At 37.9% G+C, this 20,960-nt stretch overlaps 1 protein-coding gene across 1 annotated transcript in view; it reads right to left on the bottom strand.

Annotated features, from left to right (window-relative positions):
- The window catches only part of CDK14 (cyclin dependent kinase 14), a 615,387-nt gene that overhangs the window by 198,366 nt on the left and 396,061 nt on the right, over window positions 1–20,960 (bottom strand). Inside the window, exon 10 of the mRNA XM_012811338.2 lies at window positions 3,413–3,506. Coding sequence (XP_012666792.1) covers window positions 3,413–3,506 — 94 coding nt within the window. The remainder of the gene's footprint in view (window positions 1–3,412; window positions 3,507–20,960) is intronic.

Genomic DNA, 20,960 nt, shown 5'->3' with positions numbered 1-20,960 from the left:
AGTGAGGAAACTAATGCCAGAAAATTAAGAAATAATAGCAAAATCTCCTTACAGGAAGCAATCCAACAAGATATTACCCATAGGAAATTACTTTGGAAATGACTTACATTATACATATATTTCAAATGAAAACACTGACTAAGCTATGTCAATAAATTATGCTTTCATGAAACTCATATTTTTTGTTCCATTATTATATCATATGCCTCATTTATATAACCATTTCCTTTCCTTTAAAAGGAAATTTAAATTTAAAATTCCTCCTAATGTAATACTTAGGTGGAGATATTTCTTTGTATATTATTCCCATTTGAAGTTTTCTGATTTTAAATAACAATTCTAGCATAAAACAAATCAGTAATTTTATAAAGTTACACAACTATTATTTAATAACTATCTAAGAGTAAAAGAGTATGTGAAATCTAAAATTCAGGAAATTATTCTCAGGATATAATTTGGTGGATTACTATTATTATACTTGAATTTTAAATAAATAAAAATTCTAAACATTGGAGTATATGTTTTTGCATAAAACTATATGCAAACTAGGGTCCACTAAAACCCCCTTTTGTGTTTCCCAATGACAAAAAATACAGAAAAGCTTCAATTTTTAAGAAAATTGTGGAAAAAATATTTAAGATCACTGAATGAAAACAGATTAGATAAAAGAAAATATGTTTACAAAAACTGTACATTTATGCTAAGCATTATAAACACAAATGAATTTATAGTAAGATCAGAAATCTCAATGTTGTATTATTTCCATAGATACACTATAACCCCAATGACATCAATAACAGGTTTTCTTGGCAATAAGAGAAGAGTAGGTTTCATGAAGATAGAGGAAGGGGTGTATGTATAAGACTAGTCAATAAGTCTATGAAAACTAAATTTTATTAAGTTAAGGACTTTCAATTCTAATAATTACTCTCAACTAGTAAGATACCATGCAATAGATGTGTCTGGCAGTGCTCTATTGTAGTGAAATACTGTCAACAAGCTACCAGTGCTGGGCTGGTAAATAATGTCTCATCCAAACAGTGGAACACTCCCCTGTCACTAAGAATCATGCTAGGATTCTGAATTTATTTTTCAACGAAAGGTGCTAATTACAAATTGGTAAATAAAAGCAGCTAGTTACAAAACAGTATACAAGATATGATTCAGTCTTTTATATATATAGAAAAATGTCTATATATATATAGAAAAATGTCTACAAAGAATACATATATAGGGCAGCACCTGTGGCTCAGTGGGCAGGGTGCCAGCCCCATATACCGAGGGTGGCAGGTTCAAACCCGGCTGCAGCCAAACTGTAACAAAAAAATAGCCGGGCATTGTGGCAGGCAACTGTAGTCCCAGCCACTAGGGAGGCTGAGGCAAGAGAATCGCCTAAGCCCAAGGAGTTGGAGGTTGAGCAATGTGACACCATGGCACTCTACCTGGGGTGATAAGGTAAAACTCTTATCTCTACAAAAAAAAAAAAAAAAAAAAGAATACATATATAAACACTAAATGTGGTTTTCGCTGGGTGGGACTAGGGGTGATTTTTTTCAGCTTGTATAGTTTTTGACATTGTGGGAATTTTGCATTATACAGATACATTATTTTTACAATCATAAGAAATCACTTTAGCATTAACAAGCAGGAATTTATAGATACAAAATGAAATAAAATTGAAAGAAAGTAGATACAGATAGCTGCTGGAAGAGAACACTTCGGGGAGGGTTTCTGTGTTGGGGTTCTGCTGCTCATCCATTTGCTTTTACTGTGCAGGGCCCCTCAGGGACATATGGTACTATGTGGAGGAATCATACATACTTTAACTTTCTAGTGGCCAGTGTCCTTTTTTTACATATTATTGCTGACATCAAGTTGAACACAGTAGTGATGAAGTCTTCTTAGTTTATATCATTACCTCCTACTGAAATTCCTGTATATAATATGAAAGCTATACTTTAATGCTGTACTTGCTTAATTAAAATGAGTAACAATCCCATAAGTACATCTCTTGACATAAACCATCCTAAATTATGCCTTAGTGATTTCATACAAGAGTTTTACTAAGAAGGAAACGCACGGTAATGTTAACTACTGCCAGGTATAGAGTTTAAAACCTTTTAACAAAAACTCTAATTTCATGCTAGCTCTGATTTCATGTTTTAAATAATAGGTTTATATGAATATTAGCTAATGTAGAAGTTCTACTAAGTATTTAGCATAAAAAAGATGCAATGGAAATAATAACAACTAATATTTATAGAGTATTTACTATATGCCAAGCATATAAAAAGTACTTCTAAAAGTACTTTATGTATACTAAGCCGATTATTCCACAAGCAATCTATGAGATAGGTGCTATTATTATCTGTTTCACCCACTAAGGCTCAGATGTCTAATAAGTCCTTTGCCCAAAGTCACATAGCTAAAAAATAACAGAGCAAGGTACTAAATCTAGAAAGTCTAACACAAGACTACTTATATATTCTACAGATTTTTAAAAATTTATGTAAGCTTTTAGTTTTATTATAGAATAGTTTTAGATTTATAGAAAAGTTGCAAAACAGAGTTTGTGTATACCCCTTACTCAGTTTCCCCTCTTGTTGAAATCTTACCTTATATGATGTATTTGTCACAGCTCACATGGGTACATTGATAGTAACTAAACAAATTTATTTGGGTGTTACTGGTTTTCCCCAACGTGCCTTTTCTGTTCCAGGATTCCATCCAGCAAACCATATTACAAGGAGCTGTCACATCTCTTTAGCCTCCTTTGGGTTACAGTTTCTCAGACTTCCCTTATTTTGGTAACCCTGACAGTTTTAAGAAGTACCACCCAGGTGGTTTGTAGAATGACTCTCAGTTTAGGTTTGTGTGAAGTCTTTTGCATGATTGGACAGGAGTTGTGGTTTGGGAGGAAGATCACAGAAGCAAAGTGCCATTCTCAGCCTATCTCCTCAAGGGGACCTGCTGGCCACAGGACTGTTAGTCTGGTGTCTCCACATAAAGTCACTGTCCTCCCATTTTCCGTGTTCTGCTTTATGAGGGAAAAGTCACCAATCAAAAACCCACAGCCAAGGAGTGGAGAGTATCTATGTGAATTACTTGGAATTCCTCTGTTAGAGCCGGATTCTTACTCTGCCCCCCAGGCTGGAGTAAGAATCCTCATTTTTAACCCATTGCCTCTCATATCCTATTCTTTCTTACCATTTGACATATTGTGCTATGTGCAATACATAGTTTAAAAGCACAATTTTGACTAATTTCCTGCTTTTTCAAAAGTCAAAAAATGTTAGAACTAAATGTGACAATGGATTAATTTGTTTTAAATCACTTTCCTTAAGTTAGAATTCGTCACTAAGTGACCAATTAAACACTGATTTTCCATAGAAGCACACAGCAAAGAACTTACGAGAAATATTCGTTCAAGTTGATCTTGAATGTCTTTCATTCCTGGAAAAGCAGCAACCCCTTGGATCATTTCAACGAAGATGCAGCCAACTCCCCTAAACAGAGAAGAAAGAGTCATTGCAGAGCTTCGATATATTCTGCTCAGAAAACTACATCTGGAGTTAGTTTTCTCCTACAGAGAACCTGTGAGTGGATAAATGACATTCTTGATGAGCACCAAGAGCTGTGTGACATATACCTAGATTCCAGAACTTTCCTTTCCCCGAAGACAATGCAAACCAATAAAACAGTGAATCCCAGTGGCTCCACTTACTTACAGGATACACCTGAGAAGACCTCAGCTGATACAGAAGTCTCCATAGTCAAGTCCTAGCATCTTCCTCCAACTACTTCATAGCATATTGTACTCTCTAACTGTTCAGTGGTTCTCAGTCCTCTTTGCATCGGAATCATCTGGGAACTTCTGAAAACTACAAATTCTCTGATCACACAGCCCAGAGAGCCTGTTGTGGTCAGTCTAGTTGGAGCCCAGGCATTGACATGGGCTGCTCAGATGATTCAGGACAGCCACACTGAGGATCACTGAACCAGACTGATGTGTCCAAGTGCTCTGCAACTAGGCTCACATTGCTTCACTACCTAGAATACCCTCCTTCACCTATTTGCTGTTGGTATCTAAACATAACCCAACCTCTATAATCTTGTTTGAATGCACTCCTTCCCTGAAGCCCTCCATGAATCTTTCAGTAGACTAGATTGTTCTTCTTAGCAGCTTATTGATTACGCCCTTACTCAACATAGCAGCCATCTACTATGCTCAACCTCCTCTCCTAGCTTAACCCCCATGCTCACAGGTAGTCCAGCATTTAGCAAACTTTGGCTCCCAGACAAAAGCAGCCTCCTAACCCAACAGAACAACCAATTCAGGGCACGGGCAGAGAGCCAATTAGGTCTTTCTTCTGGGACTTTAGAGAACAAGTCGTTTGGGAGAAGGATGGTGAGACACTCACATGTGTACCTGGGATCAGTCACATGCATGAATGGCCACATACTTCCATGGGGAAAGTCTCCTGAAGTGACCTGGTTCTTGCTTTCTGGAGACCTGGATGTTCAGATAATCTAGTATTTTTTCCAGCCATCCCTATCTCCTAGAAACTCTAGATTTTTTAAAAAGTAACTCTAGTTTGAATGGGTTTATTCTAACAAAGCAATGAATACATTGGGATGCTTCTTAAATTGCTGCATGCATCTTCAATTTAGGGAGAACAAAACTTTGGGTCTTTAATTTATTTCCGAACACCATAGGTGAAGGGCAAGTGATCAACTTTGCTGTTGCTGCTTCAGTTGTTACCACAGTTGTATAGAAACATTTTTTTTGCAGTTTTTGGCCGGGACTGGGTTTGAACCCAGCACCTCTGGTATATGGGGCCGATGCCCTACTCCTTTGAGCCACAGGCACTGCCCTAGAAACAATTTTTTGAATTAAAGAGGTAATACATTATTTTCAGGAATCTCTTCCCCATTATAGTACATAATTTCTTTTTTCTTCCTTTCTTTCTCCTTTTTTTTTTTCTTTTTTTTGGAGACAGAGTGTCTCATTTTGTCAACCTTAGTAGAGGGCTGTTGCATCACAGCTCACAGAAATCTCAAACTCTTGAACTCAAGTGATTCTCTTGCCTCAGCCTCTCAAGTAGCTGGGAATACAGGTGCCCACCACAACACCCGGCTATTTTTCTTTTTCTCTTTTTTTTAATTTCAAATTAATATGAGGGCACAAATTTTTAGGTTACAAGGTGAAGTCCCAGAACTCCTCACCCAGGGGCTTGTATATGCCCTTGCATTGTGCCCATTGATCCTGCCTGGGCTTCACTCTTGCTCAGGCTGGTCTCAAACTCCTGAGCTCTAGCAATCCAACTGCTTCAGCCTTCCAGAGTGCTAGGATAACAGGTGTGAGCCATTGTACCAGGCCAGCACATAATTTCTATTCAAATTGAACATCAATGGATGGGGCGTGGTGGTTCACACCTGGAAGGTGGAGGCAGGTAGATTGCTTGGCTCAGGAGTTGGAGAGAAGCCTGAGCAAGATCAAGGCCCCCGTCTCCACTAAAAACTAGCCAGGGGGTGGGGTGGGCACCTCTCTCTAGTCCCAGCCACTCGGTAGGCTGAGGCAAGGAGTTTGAGGTTGCTGTGAGCTATGACGCCAAGACACTCTAGCCTGGCCAACAGAGTGAAACTCTGTTTCAAAAAACAAAGCAAAACAAAACAAAACAAATTAAACACCAATAATATGCAGTCTCAAGATGGTAAAAACCAAAAATAATGCTACTTTATGTTATAAAAAATTGATTTCATTTAAGTAGTAAAGAACTAATTTAAAATCAGTATTCTATTCTAGGGAGATGGGTTTTAACAAAAGTTGTTTTCATTTTAAATGTGAGAGACATCATAGATATCTGAGGGAATCACTTTATTAGTATATTAAATGCAATGATATGCTTATAAATACTGGGGCTTCAGATGTCTGATTAAGTCTATATATAATTCCAGTATGATGGTTTTCCAAATTTCCCTGATAAGAATTCTTTTCTAAGACTACTGACCCACATTTCTATTGTTTTCTTACTTGTTTACATAAAATGTCTTGGATCTTAAATAGCTACTTGCACCTTCATTTTCCACTTTCAGCTTACGCCCTCTAGTCTCCACCTTTCAGCCTCCATCTTTCCCACCACAAGCTGCAACTGCGAGTGTGAAGAGCCCCACCAGAAGCCACAGCCCACCCCACCCACATACATATACATACATACACAGCTGGGCTGGTTAGGAGGGCGTCTGCTACACTGTCAGAACTATTTACAGAATTTATTTTACCACCACTTATGCTTAGTCCACATAACCCCTATTAATATGATACTTCGAATGATTAAAAGAAAAATCTTTGCTTCAGTTCTATTACGCTGGAAGGACATGATGTATAATTTCTATAGGTGCTTACCTTCCTAGCTGCCTATGGGACCCTGACTTTCCTTTCTAATGAATTTCTCTTATAACATCATCTTGTTCAAAGACGTCTGAATGTGCACTAATGATGCTGAGAGAATTACACTTAAAGGACTAAAAAAGATATAAACCACAAGAAAATGCACAGGTGGGTATATAAAACATAGCAACATACGAATACAGAAGAATTCTTTTTTTTTTTTTAATTTTAATTTTTTTTATTTTTGGCTGGGGCTGGGTTTGAACCCACCATGTCTGGAATATGGGGCCAGCGCCTTACTCCTTTGAGCCACAGGCACTGCCCAGAAGAATTCTTTATCACTGGAGCTGCATTACTGCCAAAGAGCAGCAGGAGCTCCTTAACTTAAGGACATAAAGGGCCACCGCCCCTGTTCTCTTTCTCCCCTTCCTCCCTCCGGCTCTTTTGATGGATTAAGCTGACTGCACTGAGTGGTTCACTGAGAAAACATTTATGCCCTTAAGCTCTATACTTGTGATATACAATCTTCTGCCAACAATGTCTCTTCTGTTGCTTCTGTTCGGAATTTAAATAATCCTAAATCTAACTTTTTCAAGAATAAGCTGTTCACAAAAACTTACAGTTAAAGGTGTGACAGGATGGACCAGGGTCAAACTCTTATGTTAGGGTTAATGACCTGGTAAGCAACATTTAAACACCCACCTGTGCTCACACATTTTTCAGTGTTTTTGAACTCAAAATTTCCAACATTAATTTATGTCTTAGGTAAATGAATGATTTTTTTTTCATCACAATTCAAAACAAGAGTTCAAGCTGAATTGGTAATTCCTTCTCAGTATAAGCAGAGATAGAAGACCTTTTAAGGTTAGAAGGTCTTATAATTTGGGAGTCTTTGTTATGAAAATAAATACAAATTTATGAATAAAAATTGGGCACAAAAGTGAATATGGAATAAGAAACTTAATCAAAAGAAATCACAAAATGCTAAGAGCCAACAAATAATCTAAAATTCAGAGAAATATAGGTGTCCCAAAGCTACCTCTAAAGTCACCATATGTAAGGAAAATAGGACATTGGAGCTAAATGTACTTTTATTAACAGAATATTCATTACAAAATTTTATAAAATATTTACAAAACATTTTCTACATTTTGGCGATTTCTTTGTAAAATTTTGTAATAAATATTTTATAAATAAAGCTCCAATGTCCCATTCTTCCTATGTACGGGGACTTTAGTGCTGGCCATTAGGACATCCTGTAATGTAACATTTATTACTAACTGTCTGACAAACCTCTCTAATACTCTTCTCTCTAAAATTTGGTGGTGTAATCTTTAACTAACTCTTCTTTTGACAATTCTATAATATTTTCTGTAAAGGGAACATGGAGATAATTTAGACTTTCCTCTAGAATGGTGACATTAGTTTGGGGAGTCTAATATAGTTTAAATTTTTTTTTCAGCTTTTCATCATTGGTTAGAACATGTAAACGTTTAGGACTGTGTCAGTTTCGGGAAAACCTCTATCAAGCTTTCAAGTGCGTCTACATGCCACAGACACAGTCATTCTCATCTATTTTATACAATTCCATGGTCACACCAAAAGGGCATGAGAAGACATGCCTCGCTCAGTGAGCACAGTCTGCATAGCTGACATCTGAAAGGGCTAGAAGAGGTGAAGCTGGTGGAGTACAGGGTCAAGGCACTGGGAATGGGAATCGAACATTCCAGGCAGAGGAAATGGGATCTAGGGAAGTGAGGAATCTTGAGAGAACCAAGTGTTAATATGGCTCTGCATGGAAAATAGAAAAGAAAGTTAAAAAAAGAGAAAAGTCCACTGTTCATGCCGATAATGGCTTCTACATTTTTAAATGGTTAAAAAAAATCAAAATAAGAATATGTGGTGGCAAATGAACATTACACAAGATTCACATTTCAACGTCTATACATAAGCTTTAAAGGAACACAACCACACACATTTGTTTAGGTTTCCTTCGTGGCTGCTTTCCCATTAAAATGACAAAGACAAGTAGTTGCTACAGAGACCAAATCCTCTCTCTGCAAAGCCCAAATTATTTCTCATTTGGCTGATTACAGAGTTTGTGAAACTGATCTATGTTATGCTCTACTTGTTTAAAAATAACGTAAATAAAAGAAATCACCTTAATCAGTTATGGAGAAAAAATACTACAGATAATTATTTGGAAATAATTAATAAAAATGACCTCTCAAATGTGATGTTTTCTTCACTATTTCCCTCAGTTTTCCTGGGATAAAATATGCCGTGCCGAAGTGTCTATGCATTTTGCCAAAAATTAGTAGATCCTTACAACTTAATTAAAGATGGATATTTTAACCTTTGAAACATTTTTAACTGAGAAGTAAATTGAAAGACAACATATAAAGTGATTTTTAACAAGCATGCTTCTACAGGCAGTTCTATAAGAATTTCTTCTCAAAAAGGATTTGAGAGGATCGAAGAGTTGATTTGCATGGCGGGGATAGGGAAGAAGGAGTTTATTTTTATGACCTTTTTACAAAGAGTTTTCATTTTGTATTTAGAAGACAGGGGAGCAGTATCTCATTGTTTGGAAATGCTACCGTTTATCTTACAAACACTAGAAATTTTTACTTGTTACATTGAATTTTATAAGCATAATGTTGCTGGGTTCTATAGTGATTTCAGGGATTTTCTTTCTGTCTGCCTCTCTCACCCACACCCTGTATCAGTGCCCCATGTTGAGAGGAGAGGGGTCTCCTTTTTAAATTATACCTTGAGCATTTTTTCTTCCTTAAAATCAGAACTGGAGCCTGGAGGCAGTAAAGGCCCCACCCAGCATGATGCTGACCTGGTTCCCCGAATTCACATCCCACCTCTCTCCATGAGACTGCCTCAACACCAGCCACGCCGCTCTGCTCTCTGTTCCTAAAACAGGCCACACTCCTTCCTGTTCCAAGATCTTATGAGTTGTCTTCCCCTTTGCCCACTCTGTCCGTGGATAATTGCTTCTTATCATTCCAAGGTCAGCTCAATGCCCTACTGAGAAAGATCTTTCACAGCTACCACATGGAAGGCAGGTTGCTCCGTGGTGCCCAGACCCCAGGTCTCACCCTTCTTTCCCTAGCTTGTTCCCCTTATAAAACTTAAATTGTCTTTCTTTTTGGTGCGTGCGTCTCCACAAAACAAGGGAAAGGTTGTGGTTATCACCTTGACCCCAGGGCACAGCAGAGTATCAGGCACACAGGTAAGGACTTAAAAAACATTTCTTGATTGAATGAATTGAAAGCAATACAGCCCCCTTTCCCCCTGGCTACTCAGGATGAGCTGAATTTGGGGACTTGTTCCAAAGAGTATGGTATGGAGGTAAGGGTGGAGAGCGGGTACGGATAGCAAATTTATGATAGAAAATGGACAAACACAACCTCAGCCATGTAATCAGTGATAAGTCATGTTGATAGCATGTACCCTTGATACGGTGTGATGAGAATGTCATTTCACCTTTGCTCTCTCTCCCCAGTACATGACACAGCTCAATGAAGAACATTTTACAAAATACACGAATGGCACAAACTGTGAAGGTCATCAAAAACAAGGAAAGCGTCAGAAACTATCATAACCCAGGGGAGACTAAGGACACATGACAAAGAAATGTACTGTATCTTGGATGGGATGGTACAACAGAAAAAAGGAAATTAGGACAGAACTAGAGAAATCCGCTGGAAACACTGTGCTAACCCGGGTTCCGTAGCTCTGGGTATGTGTACTACAGGAAGGTGAGATGTTAACCATGGCAAAAGCCCGGTGAGAAGTAGAAACAGACTCTCTATTACCTCTGCAATCATTCTATAAATCTAAAGCTACTTTAAAGTTTATTTCAAAAAATGAGAAAATGAAGAAGGCCAGCATTTTCTTAGGACTGCCTGCAGAATTAGTCATTCTAAGTCAGAGAGTGACATTATTTTACATTTTTCCTATATGAGAAAAAATAAATAAATAAAACCAAAATGCCTCTGTACATTTTGATGAACTTTTCATTGGAAGCAACATGAGCCATCTACAACTACAGGCTGAGAATGTAAAATGTCAGTTAATGTTCCACCTTCACTTGGCCGGCAAATTAATTAAGGATTAATTAAGTTTGATATGAAGATATTTAGTAATTGATATATACATTCTACAGCAAATGAACTCCAGATAAAAAAATATTTACATAAATTATTACATATGGGGCACGGGGCTGGTGGTGTGTGCAATGCAGAGAAAAAATGAAAGGAAGGAGGAACTTTTCTCCATCAGAGCAGAGAACAGACAAGTTCAATGTTACTTTTTTGGGAAGGCTTCTTGATTTCTCAGACTGGGTTAAGTTCCCTAATTCCATGCTTCCTGTGATATTGTCTACAGCTGCAATTTATTTATTTACTTGTAAAAATATTAGCCAGTATTACCTTTCTCAGAAAGAAAATTTGTTCTTTTGCTTTTAAAGATTTAGTACAAATAAGTGAAAGGGGTTACAACAATATGGCAACACTACTAGACGTGACTAAAATAGGGTTAGGTCACTAAAGTCACCAGCTAATACTCAATGCAGCACATGTATTTGTTCATCAAAGTTGATGGGATTAATTACACGCACCAGCATGTATACTCAAAGAATATCTGCATTTGACACACGATATTTCAATCAGAATGTACCCAGTAGATTTTAGATTTTCTTTTAAAGACATTATTGTTGTAAGACGGTAATCTACCTAATAAATGATTATCTCACATGAAGAAGGACAAAATAAGATCTAAAGGTTATTATTTCTATAGTTGACATCAATCTAATTTTGGTATTACCCCAAATATATCACAAAATAAAACATTGTTCCTCTTCCCTAATTCTCAAGGCCAAAGTTTGGCTCAATCTCAGTAGACAATGCAGAAAGACTTCAATATTTTAAAATACGGTGCAATTCAAACTCAAAACACATTTAGAATTTAGTTTTTAACTCCACCCATTTATTAGCAAAGGCTCGAGATTCCCTGGGACAGACAGCTTTAAGCAGAGAGTGAAAGTTTCACTCTCAAGTTGCAGCATTCACTGGAAAAGCCCACAAGGGATGGTGCGCAGCCCGGGCATTCCCATATATGCAGAGGACACAATGACCCACCCAACTTACCCCACCACCGTAGTAGAGACCTGCTCCTTTTTATTCCCTAACTGAAACTCAGAAAAAGCATCTTTTCAAATTCAAAGAATTATTTAGAGCCATTCAGAACCATCTGCATTGTCAAATGCAAAGGCTAATGGCAGCTTTAAGGACCTTCTGCCAGAAGGCAGGCAGATGACCGCCACCCTCATTCATTAGTTCTTCTGTCTTTCTGCCTCTTAACATTATACTGGCAAAAGAAATGTCCTCAAAGCCTACATATCTATCCAGCAAAAGAACTTGAAGGGATGCTTTTGATCCTTTAATATGTGTGCTAACCATGTGGGAATTTTGTCAGAATTTAGATTCTGATCTTGTTAGGTATGAGTTGAGGCCTGAGACCCCGCATTTCTAATGAGCTTCTAAGCCATACTGATGCTGCCTTTCTCAAAATCAGATGTGGAGGAGCACGAATATAAAGAAGTCTAGGTAATTCTGTTTTGAAAGGAGTATAATTCACATTAATTCTCTCAATGTGTATTCAGGCGCCAAACAAAGAAAGAACAAAGAAACAGTAGACCCAGGAAATAAGTTAGAGTAAATGCAAGACACACTCTAAATTTAACACACAGGCATGCAACACCAGCTCAGAAAGGTTCCACGTTAATTAACTTAATAGGTAATTTTATTTAGCCATGGTTCACTGACATACACCATCATGCAATTATGTGATGCACTAAGGTAGCCATTTACTTATCTCACCCTTCTCTGAAGGAATGTATATTTTTGTAAAAAGACCAAAGTGGTTTTGTTCCCTACAAGGTCAGCTTCTAAAAGATCAAAATTAAAAAGCAACTTTATTTCACAATCTGTAAAAAAAAGGTATAACATATAATAGATGTGATCTTTTCATTTTGGCATTTGCAGTATTTGGAAAGTGAAAGATTAAAAAATTACATTCCACATGCCCTTGGTGACTGCTGAAGGAACTGAATTGATTAAACTGCCACTCATCATTTACTGCGGTTAGCGCTTCATTAGGCACAGATAGGCACAATATATCTTAGTCAAATACTACTATGGAATACTTTGCTCTCAAGGAATGAAAACAAAACCGTAGACTGTGTGTAAAAGCCAACTCTCAAAAACATTCGACTCAAAACAACAAACTTTTCATATATAGGGAAAAATAAAGATTTATTTTCCAACTATGAAACAAATGGAGCATATCAGAAAAAAAATTAGACAAAGGTAAAGGATGAAGTGCAGGAGGCTAACGGGGTTCAATAGAGTCAATCCCAGGGTGGTCTGCTGCTGATCTGGGGAGGTATGAGGCAAATGAGTTAGAGCCCCTCTCCAGTGTCCCGTGAGACTAACAGGCAAGGTCAAGGAGCCCCACCAGCTTAAAGTACCAACTGGCCTAAATGTTCCTTATGTGCCAGTGCTAATTCTTGCTCGCACACCTTAAGTCGTATGTGTGTGTAGGTGTTTATTATTATTATCTTTAATGAAATGGCTGTGCTTTTCCTTTCTGGTGTGTTCACCTAAGCCCCAAACCCAGAAATCCTCTGAGACCCTCACTTTTCCCTTTCTATGCGTGTATTCATGTTCTCACATTCTAAGTATTCTGGATACCTCTCCTTTCTGATCTCAACCCCTTCTTCTCTCCCTCTATTCCTTCCTTTTCCCCCATATGCTTCCCAAACTCTATCCTCTCATTCTAATCCGCAAATACCAGCTGTTTCATCTCTTCGTGATACCTTTGTCCATGGCATGGACCTAGTGTCCTTCAAACCTAGCCCGGTTGATGGAGAAAGAGGGCTCTGACAAGTCAGGCTGAGCAATTACCACTGGGAAAGCCTCCATCATCTGTGTTACAGATCACCACACTGTCTTGCCCTCTGATGTGGGAGGTATGAATGGATCTTTCTCATCCTTACAGCCCCAGGACCTCACATAGTGCCCATATATAATAGGTGTTCAAATAGGTGTTTAATAAATTCCTCAAAATGAGTGAATGAATGAATAAATTAATTGTATAAATCAGTCTAATGCACACAGCCATAGAAAAAGGCAAATGATTTACAGCTATACTACCATATGAAATTAAACATTTAAAAAAGTCAACTCAGTAATTTCACCAAAATATGTAAATCCTAACTTCATGTATAAGACACTCTGAAGAAATTCCAGCAGTCTCCATGGAAACCTCCAGATCAGCAGTACAATTGACTGGAACACTAAAATGTAAGGACAGAGAGACTTTAGAGAACACCTGAGCCAATGTTTCATTGTAAGGAAACTGTGCTACGTGCCTAAGTGTCTCCATTTCGGTCTCAGAACAAAGACCTGCTTCTCCTGACTCCTGGGCGGCCCTTCCCAGTCACAATGCATCTTTACAAAGCCAGACTGAAAAAGCAAACAGATGTCAATTTTGTTTATTCTCCAGGTGACACAAATGCTGGCAAGAATAACCACAGAACTGAAATCAAGTCTTCAAAATTTGAGGTTTGTCCAGGGAACACAGTAAAACTATCCTAGAGAATGGAAGTCTACCTACCAGTGCTACTGCTCTGAAAATAAGATGCCTGTCAATGTTTAAAAATGCTTGAAAAGGCCAGGTGCAGTGGTGCATGCCTGTAATCCCAGTGCTTGGGAGGCTGAGGCAGATGGACTGCCTAAGCTCACAGGTTCAAGACCAGCCTGAGCCAGAGCTAGAGCCAGACCTTGTCTCTAAAAATAGCCAGGCATTGTGGCGGGAGGCCTGTAGTCCAGGCTACTTGGGAGAATAAGGCAAGAAAATCACTTAAGCCCAAGAGTTTGAGGTTGCTGTGAGCTACGATACCATAGTACTCTACTGAGGGCAACTCTGTCTCTAAGTAAATAAATTAATTAATTAAATCCTTGAAAATTCAAAACAGAGTTCCATGAATAATGAAGATTCCAGAGAGAGTCTTAAAATAATAAACTCAGGTTATATAGATAACAGGTAATATTTGGACTGGTAACGTCCTGAACTGGTCATAATTAATACAAAACTGTAAACAGAAAATGCTCTAACTAAGGACTACCGTAAGGAAAAAAAAGGGAAATGTGAAATGTTACACTGAATAACCCATAAATATTTCATCACGTGCTATATGGAACAACGAAAGAAGAGAGAAGTTCCATCTGATAATTCATTTAAAATACTACCAGTGAGGGGAGGAGCAAGATGGCAGACAGGTGCCAGCCTCAGACAGAAGCTCCCATCCAGAGGGAAGGGTAATCTCCAGAAATTACCCAGAAAAGTTGAAGACTGAGAGCCCAGCTGAGAGAGAAGACTGATATCTGCAGGACACTTCTGCTGAGGCAAGCTGCGACTCCAAGAAAGTAATCTAAGGGTACATAATATACCCCAAAGTAAAAATGTCCGTCTCCTCCCACAAAGGAAGTTGTGTTTTCCTCTTTGGTTTCTCTTCATCTGCTCCTGTAAGTTTTCTACAGGCAAGCAGTGAACTGAGGACCTATTATCTCACCCCATGTGGGAGAGCTACAGGAAGTGAGATCTACTCCCCTAGAGGGACTTTGCTGAGATTCTGAACACTCTCTCACCAGGCAGAAAAACTGAACTAACGTTTTCACTGTCATTTTGAATTTCCAGTCCACCTTTCCCCCACTGCCTGCAGAGACAGTGAGGGGAGGCCCCAGAGCAGTGTCCCCCCACCCCTGCGGGGCCAAGCACCCTGTCCCAGCCCTGCAGCTGGAGAACTGTTGGAGCCGTGTGTTCCCCAGGTGGCAAGCAATCTGGGCTCCTGCCACCCTCACCCGGTGCAGGGTGGCCCGAATACTGCGAGAGGATGGTCAGTTGAGAGGGAACCACACTGGAGCGGCAGTACCCCGAGGAGAAGAGTAGCAGCTGCAGCAGCAGGAACAAGAAGGCTCACACCCCTGAGGCTTTTCTGGACAGACATACCCTGTCTCTCTGGACAACCAGAGGAAGCCAGCATCTTCTCCGGTGACAGCCACTACAGAATGGTTCTGGGACAGACTCCAAACGGTGTCAAATTCAGCATGGGGTACAATCAGGGGAAAAACTCTGGTAACATGAATAACCAGAGTAGATCAACTCCCTCAAGGAAGGACATGGCAGATGCAACTGAAGACCCCATCCATAAACAGATGATTGAGATGTCAGAAAATGAGTTCAGAGTCTGGATAGCAAATAAGATCAATAGAATCTTATTTGGGGGAATGGAGGGAATCAGAATTTCAAATTATTCAAAAGATATCTCAAGAATTCAATGATTTAAAAGATAAACGAATTCCATGATTTAAAAGAATTCAAAGATTTAGATACATTGAGGCAAGAGTTTGCAGCCCTCAAAGATTGGAAAAGTATGGCAGAATCCCTCACTAACAGAATGGAGCAGGCAGAAGAAAGAATCTCTGACATTGAAGACAAAGCTTTTGAACGTGCCTAAGAGCTCAAAGAGAAAGAGAAATGGTGAGCAAAAATGGATCATCCTCTCAGAGAGCTCTGGGATAATTCGAAGAAAACTAATATCCACCTTATAGGAATCCCTGAAGGTGAGAAAGTTGCTTCACAAAATACAGAGGCTCTTCTCCATTAAATTATGAAAGAGAACTTTCCAGACATGCCAAGAGATTGTGAAATCCAGATAGCAGACAGTTTCAGAACCCCAACAAGACTCAACCTGAACAAGACATCCCCCAGGCACATCATAATTAACTTCACTAAAGTTAATATGAAGGAGAAAATTCTGAAAGCAGCTATATGTAAGAAAACCATAACCGACAAGGGAAAGAATATTAGAATGACTGCAGATCTCTCTGCTGAAACCTTTCAGGCTAGAAGAGGGTGGTCACTGACTTTTAATCTTCTAAAACAAAATAACTTTCAACCCAGGATCCTGTATCCAGCTAAACTGAGTTTCACTTATGATAGAGAAATTAAATACTTTAATGATATTCACATGTTGAAGAAATTTGCCATAACTAAACCAGCTCTCCAGGATATTCTCAGACCTATCCTCCATAATGACCAGTGCAATCTTCTACCACAAAAGTAAACGCACCCAGAAAGTTTTGATCAAATTCCAATCTCCACAGTGGCGAAAGGATTAAAAATGTCTACTGGACTTTTGAAAAACTCAATACACAAAATTTTACAAGGCTTATCAATATTCTCAATCAATGTGAATGGCTTAAATTGTCCTCTAAAGAGGCACAGACTGGCTGAGTGGATACAAAAACTCAGGCCAGATATCTGCTGCATACAAGAATCTCATCTTACCTTAAAAGATAAATATAGACTAAGGGTGAAGGGATGGTCATCTATATTCCGGGCAAATGGAAAACAGAAAAAAGCAGGTGTTGCAATTTTATTTGCAGATACAGTAGGCTTTAAACTAACAAAAGTAAGCAAGGATAAGGATAGTCACTTTATATTTGTTAAGGGTAATACTCAATATGATGAGATTTCAATCATTGATATTTATGTACCCAACCAGAATGCACCTCAATTTACAAGAGATACTCTGATAAGCATGAGCAATTTGATTTCTCCCAGCTTACTCCTTTGGCATTGTTGGATAGATTCTCCAATAAGAAGCTTAGCAAAAATAATTTTAGATTTAAACTTAACCCTTCAGCATTTAGATTTAACAGATATCTACAGAACATTTTATCCTAATAAAACTGAATACACATTTTTCTCATCAGCTGATGGAACATACTCCAAAATCGACCACATCTTAGGTCACAAGTTTAACCTCAGCAAATTTAAAAGAATAGAAATTATTCCTTGCATCTTCTCACCATCATGGAATAAAAGTTGAACTCAGTAACAACAGGAATCTGCAGGATCATACAAAAACATGGAAGCTAAATTACCTTATGCTGAATGAAAGGTGGGTCAGAGACGAAATCAAAAAGGAAATAACCAAATTTTTGGAACAAAATGATAAAGAAGATATGAGTTACCAGAACCTCTGGGATACTGTAAAGGCAGTCCTGTGGGAAATTTATAACACTGCAAGCCTTCCTCAAGAAAATGGAAAGAGAGGAATTAACAACTTAATGGGACATCTCAAGCAACTGGAAAAGGAAGAACACTCCAATCCCAAACACAGAAGAAGAAAAGAAATAACAAAAATTAGAGCAGAATTAAATGAAATTGAAAACAAAAGGATTATACAACAGATCAATAAATCAAAAAGTTGATTTTTTGAAAAGGTCAATAGAACAGACAAATCTTTGCCCAACCTAACCAAGAAAAAAAGAGTAAAATCTCTAATTTCATCAATCAGAAATGGTAAAGACGAAATAACAATAGACCCCTCAGAAATTCAAAAAATCCTTAATGAATATTACAAGAAACTTTATTCTCAGAAATATGAAAATCTGAAGGGAATCGACCAATACTTGGAAGCATGCCACCTTCCAAGACTTAGCCAGAATCAAGTGGAAATGTTGAATAGGCCTATATCAAGTCCTGAAATAGCATGAACTATACAAAATCTCCCTAAAAAGAAAAGCCCAGGACCAGATGGCTTCACGTCAGAATTCTATCCAAATCTTTAAAGAGGAACTAGTACCTATATTACTTAACCTCTTCCAAAATATAGAAAATGATAGAATACTACCCAACACATTCTATGAAGCAAACATCACCTTGATCCCCAAACCAGGAAAAGACCCAACAAGAAAAGAAAATTATAGACAAATATCACTAATGAATATTGATGCAAAAATACTCAACAACACCCTAACGAACAGAATCCAGCAACACATCAAACAAATTATATATCACGACTAAGTGGATTTTATCCCAGGATCTCAAGGCTGGTTCAACATACATAAACCTATAAATCTAATTCATCACATAAACAAATTAAAAAAAAAAGACCATATGATTCTCTCAACTGATGCAGAAAAAGCTTTTGATAATATCCAGCATCCCTTCATGATCAGAACACTTAAGAAAATTGGTATAGAAGGGACATTTCTCAAATTGATAGAGGCATCTACAGCAAACCCACAGCCAATATCGTATTGAACAGAGTTAAACTGAAATCATTTCCACTCAGATCAGGAACCAGACAAGGTTGCCCATTGTCTCCATTGCTCTTTAACATTGTAATAGAAGTTTTAGCCATCGCAATTAGGGGAGAAAAGGCAATCAAGGGTATCCACATAGGATCAGAAGAGATTAAACTTTCACTCTTTGCAGATGATATGATTGCATACCTGGAAAACACCAGGGATTCTACTATAAAACTCTTAGAAGTGATCAAGGAATACAGCAGTGTCTCAGGCTACAAAATTAACACTAATAAATCGGTAGCCTTCATATATACCAACAATAGTCAAGCTGAAAAAATTTAAGGACTCTATTCTGTTCACAGTAGTGCCAAAGAAGATGAAATATTTGGGAGTTTACCTAACAAAGGATGTGAAAGAACTCCATAAAGAGAACTATGAGACTCTAGGAAAAGAAATAACTGAAAATGTTAACAAATGGAAAAACATACCATGCTCATGGCTGGGAGGAATCAACATTGTTAAAATGTCCATACTACCCAAAGTAATATATAATTTTAATGCAATCTCTATGAAAGCCCCATTATCATACTTTAAAGATCTCAAAAAAATAATACTTCATTTTATATGGAATCAGAAAAATCCTCAAATAGCCAAGATGTTACTCAGAAATAGCAGGAGAAATCACATTACCAGACATCAGACTATACTATAAATTGATAGTGATCAAAACAGCATGGTACTGGCACAAAAACAGAGAGGTAGATGGATGGAACAGAATAGAGAACCAAGAGATGAACTCAGCTACTTACCATTATATGATCTTTGACAAGCCAATTAAAAACAATGAGAGGGGAAAAGATTCCTGTTTAACAAATGGTGCTGGGCAAACTGGCTGGCGACCTGCAGAAGACTGAAACTGGATCCACACCTTTCACCACTAACTAAGATAGATTCTTACTGGATTAAAGATTTAAACTTAAGACATGAAACTATAAAAATACTAGAAGAAAGTGTACGGAAAACACTTGAAGATATTAGCCTGGGGAAAAATTTTATGAGGCAGACCCCTGGGGCAATTGAAGCAACATCAAAAATACATTACTGAGACCTGATCAAACTAAAAAGCCTCTGCACAGCCAAGAACACAGTAAGTAAAGCAAGGAGACAGCCCTCAGAATGGGAAGAAGATATCTGCAGGTTAGGTCTCCAACAAAGGTTTAATAAGCTTCTACACTGCTGGTGGGATTGCAAACTAATACATTCCTTTTGGAAAGATATCTGGAGAAAACTTAGAGAACTAAAAATAGACCTGCCATTTGATCCCATAATTCCTCTACTAGGTATATATCCAGAAGACCAATAATCAGACTACAACAAAGATATTTGTACCAGAATGTTTATTGCAGCTCAATTCATAATTGCTAAGTCATGGAAGAAGCCCAAGTGCCCATCGATCCATGAATGGATCAATAAATTGTGGTACATGTACACCATGGAATATTATGCAGCCTTAAGGAAAGATGGAGACTTTACCTCCTTCATGTTTACATGGATGAAGCTGGAAAATATTCTTCTTAGCAAAGTATCTCAAAAATGGAGGAAAAAGTATCCAATGTAGTCAGCTCCACTATGAAACTAATTTATAGCTTTCATCGGAAAGCTATAACCCAATTATAGCCCAAGAATATGGGGAAAAGGGAGAGAGAGGGGAGGGGAAGGGGGAGGATTGGTAGAGGGAGGGTGATTGGTGGTGATCACACCCATGGTTCATCTTATAAGGGTACATGTGAATCTTTCTGGGGAAAAGGGTGAAGGAGGAGAGGGGAAGGGGGAGGATGGGTGGAGGGAGTGTGATTGGTGGTGATCACACCTATGGTTCATCTTATAAGGGTACATGTGAATCTTTCTAAATGTAGAATATAAATGTCTTAACACAATAACTAAGAAAATGACATGAAGTCCATGTTAACCAGTTTTATGAAAATATTTCAAATTGTATATAAAAACAGTACACTGTACCCCATGACAGTATTAATGTACACAGCTATGATTTAATAAAAATAATGATTCAACCCCCTCAAAACTTAATAAAATTAAGATTGATTTCCTCAATCATAAAAAAAATAAAAAATAAATAAAATACTACCAGTGACAGCAGTTCTCCAAGGACTAAGCATAGACCAGGAAGAACATGAAAAAACAAATTAATAAGCCTTGCACATCTTTAATTTCTGTTTATATGACAGCTGATGCAGAGAAAGGAAGTTATATTTTAAGGCTTCTCTCTATAAATGTATTAACCCTCATGTAATACTTTAGAAAATTAGAAAAAAATAGTTCATGAGCAATTATCTTAATTAAGAGACTTTTTTTTTTTTTTTTTTTTTTGA

Source organism: Otolemur garnettii, unplaced genomic scaffold, assembly GCF_000181295.1.
Source record: "Otolemur garnettii isolate 467f Iridium unplaced genomic scaffold, OtoGar3 scaffold00005, whole genome shotgun sequence".
Lineage (NCBI taxonomy): Eukaryota > Metazoa > Chordata > Mammalia > Primates > Galagidae > Otolemur > Otolemur garnettii.
The sequence above is the reverse complement of the archived record's forward strand: the minus strand, read 5'-3'. Positions and strand labels throughout refer to the sequence as shown.